The following is a 3,317-nucleotide window of genomic DNA, read 5'->3' on the forward strand; positions in this document are numbered from 1 at the left end:
CGTTACTAATTGTGTAGCAGGTACGGGAGAAAAAAAAAAAGCTACACGCGTTGTTTTCCGAACTTAATTAACCAGAATCCATTTCAAACAATGTCCTTTCCGACTGTGTTCTCAACAAACACATAACAAAAGGTATATCGCATTCAAGCTGTGCCACCTTCTGTATGAAAACGTTCGTGTCGTATACAATCTGCACAATAACACATACGCATACACTGACCTCGATAACTTGCTTTCTATTTTCTGATATAATAATATCAACAAGGATAGATAAGCGATGGCATTTTGCTAATGACATCACTACTGGAGCGCATCGGTTTATCAATATCTGATGCAATAATTATGGACCGTCGTACGCCGTGACACGTTAACACTAACACAAACAAGGACAAAATACAACTAACAGCACTTCGCTCATTGCATCACTTGTGCAGGCTATCCGCTTCACAGAACTTCTGTTTATCATTTCCCTTGTGCACCTCCCACACCCTTTACATGAAGTACTCCCAAAAGGGATGACGTGAACAACGAGGCACTGTTATACACTGTCAATGATTGCTTGTTCGGGTTTTCCCCCTCCCCTCTCGTTATTGTTTATTTGTTTATAAGCGAGCCCAGCCTACTGAAATCGGTGTGTGTGTGTGTGTGTGTGTGTGTGTGTGTGTGTGTGTGTGTGTTGTATGCGTGTGTGCGTACGTGCGCGTGTGCTTTTATGTATGTATGTATGTATGGATGGATGGATGCATGTATGTGTGCGTGTGTGTGTATATATGTGTATGTATGTATGTGTGTGTGCGTGCGTGTGTTAGTACTAAGCCCCCGTGTTGTCCATTTGTAATCGTGTGCTTTTTTGCGGTTTTTTTTTCTGACTGATGAAAAGGTTTGCAAGGTTTGCACACACACACACACACACACACACACACACACACACACACACACACACACACACACACACACACACACACACACACACACACACACACTGCACCGCACCACCACCACCAAACTAACAAACTAACTAACTGACCTGGTCATGTTGCTGAAATCAGCAACGTCGGCGACATCAGCTGCCAAGGGCTGGAGGCATGCGCAGAGAAGCCACAGGCAGGGCAGGGCTGTCAGCAGCAGGTAACCCTCCATCGTCCGTCCGTCTGGCCGTCTGTCTGTCTGTACAGGGTGACCTGCAGGTCGTTACGCTCTCTACCACTTGTCCTGCGCTGCTGGTAGTTGCGGCGGCAGCTTCGCGTTGCGTCACTGACTCACCTACACAGGTGTATCATGTGCAAACCACCAGCGTTGTACGATCTGGGCTCTCACTTTGATTTGCCCCAAAGCATGTTAACAGCTCGTGAACATTCATGTATCCATACATGCAGCACTCGACTTCAGAATATGCAGTATGGCCCTGCGCCGCGCGTGCACGCAGAGCATGTGGGCACACACACACACACACACACACACACACACACGCACGCACGCACACACACACACACACACACACACACACGCACACACACACACGCACACACACACACACACACACACACACACACACACACACACACACACAATGCGGGCAGAAAGACACAGGATTACAATGCGTACAAATGGAAACTGCAATAAATAGAGGAACTGACAGGTACGCCATGAGGGACTCAGTTCAATACATTCTGTGCAATATGACGCAGCAACTACTCGTTTTTGACATACTGTCATTGTCGGCTGGTTTCTGGCCACCTTATCTCTCTGTCTCTGGCTCATCCCCCCCCCCCCCCCCCACCCCCAACCTCATTCTGCAAGACACTTAAAAATACTCTCCAGAGCAGAGCCTCTGACCTGACACACTCTCTTGTCGGTATACACTTTGACATGCATAATGGGGGAAGAAAGAGGAGATGCCAGACCGCATAAATCCTCGGTGCCCAAATGGTGGTCAGTACTGCAGAATACAGTGGTGTGTGTGTGTGTGTGTGTGTGTGTGTGTGTGTGTGTGTGTGTGTGTGTGTGTGTGAGAGAGAGAGAGAGAGAGAGAGAGAGAGAGAGTGTGTGTGTGTGTTTCTTTGGTGTCGTGTTTGAGAGAGCAAGTGCTATATTTGCTGCATATGTTTAACGGTTATGTATACTACATATGTTTAACGGTTATGACTATTCAAATATATGACACAACAGTGAAATGAATACGTACATGTTAATCCCAGTCAGAAGAACACCGCGTACTTACCCTCTGTAAATCCGAAATCAAGGACTCAGGGTCGGGTAGGCCATTGTTTCCCCGCGGGAAAAGTACAGTCTGCTGCAGGGGAACTCACAGGGTTGGTGACCTGCACTGCAGACACTTTTCTGTCAATCGCTGACCAGGAAGTACTATAACAGTTCGACACACAGTCTCAGATTTGGAGGACTCTTTTGGACAATATCAGGTTTGGAGGACTAGTTGGACAATATCGGGTCCGATGGACAAGTTGGACAAATGAGGTCTCGTGGACTATTTGGACAAATGAGGTCTGGTGGACTGTTTGGACAAGTTTAAGTCTGGTGGACTATTTGCACAATCTGAGGTCTGAAGGACTATTTGCAGAATCTGAGGTCTGGTGGACTATTTGCACAATCTGAGGTCTGAAGGACTATTTGCACAATCTGAGGTGTGGTGGATTATTTGCACAATCTGAGGTGTGAAGGACTATTTGCACAATCTGAGGTGTGGTGGATTATTTGCACAATCTCAGGTCTGGAGGACTATTGGGACAATCTCAGATCTGAGGGATGGTACGAACACGTGCACAGTCGTCATATACAACATCTCCACGACCGTCAACTTGTGAGGAATGTTGGAATCACTGCAGTTCCAGCCAAGAGGTAAGCGGAGGATCTGGAAGGATGACTTGACCGTTCGTCTCCTCTGCCTTGAGGATTGCCACCTGCTTTCCCAGGTCCGCGTCACTCGGTTGTGCTTTCCTCCGAAGGGTCAGCAGTCAAAGGCAAGCAAGTCCTGCAAGCACATATACATGTATGCAGGATAACGTGCTCATCATTTCTTCGTCTCTAGAGTTCGGGACTGAAAGACGCATACGAAGAGGAGGAGACAGACAGAGGAAGCGCGTCCAACAAACATTTGTGTGCACGCGCGAGGCGCGAGCGCACGCACACACATACGGCACGCACGCTGCATGCACGGACACACACACACACACACACACACACAACACCGTCACGTATAAACTCTTGGCAGTGTCAGGATTGACCAGCTGGTAAGGTTGGTCAACACTGCTCGTTCCTGTCCGCACAACGAACAAGAGAAAGTTTTCCTTTTGTAACAG

At 47.8% G+C, this 3,317-nt stretch overlaps 1 protein-coding gene across 1 annotated transcript in view; it reads right to left on the bottom strand.

The window, feature by feature from the left end:
* The window catches only part of LOC143298970 (glycine receptor subunit alpha-1-like), a 32,477-nt gene extending 29,494 nt beyond the window's left edge, over nucleotides 1-2,983 (bottom strand). The window contains exons 1-2 of the mRNA XM_076612024.1: nucleotides 2,222-2,983; nucleotides 1,028-1,263 (exon numbers count right to left, since the gene is read on the bottom strand). Coding sequence (XP_076468139.1) covers nucleotides 1,028-1,140 — 113 coding nt within the window. The 5' untranslated portion in view covers nucleotides 1,141-1,263; nucleotides 2,222-2,983. The remainder of the gene's footprint in view (nucleotides 1-1,027; nucleotides 1,264-2,221) is intronic.
* Between the last annotated feature and the right edge of the window lie 334 nt (nucleotides 2,984-3,317).

The sequence above is a fragment of the Babylonia areolata genome, chromosome 24, assembly GCF_041734735.1.
Source record: "Babylonia areolata isolate BAREFJ2019XMU chromosome 24, ASM4173473v1, whole genome shotgun sequence".
Taxonomy (NCBI): Eukaryota; Metazoa; Mollusca; class Gastropoda; order Neogastropoda; family Buccinidae; genus Babylonia; species Babylonia areolata.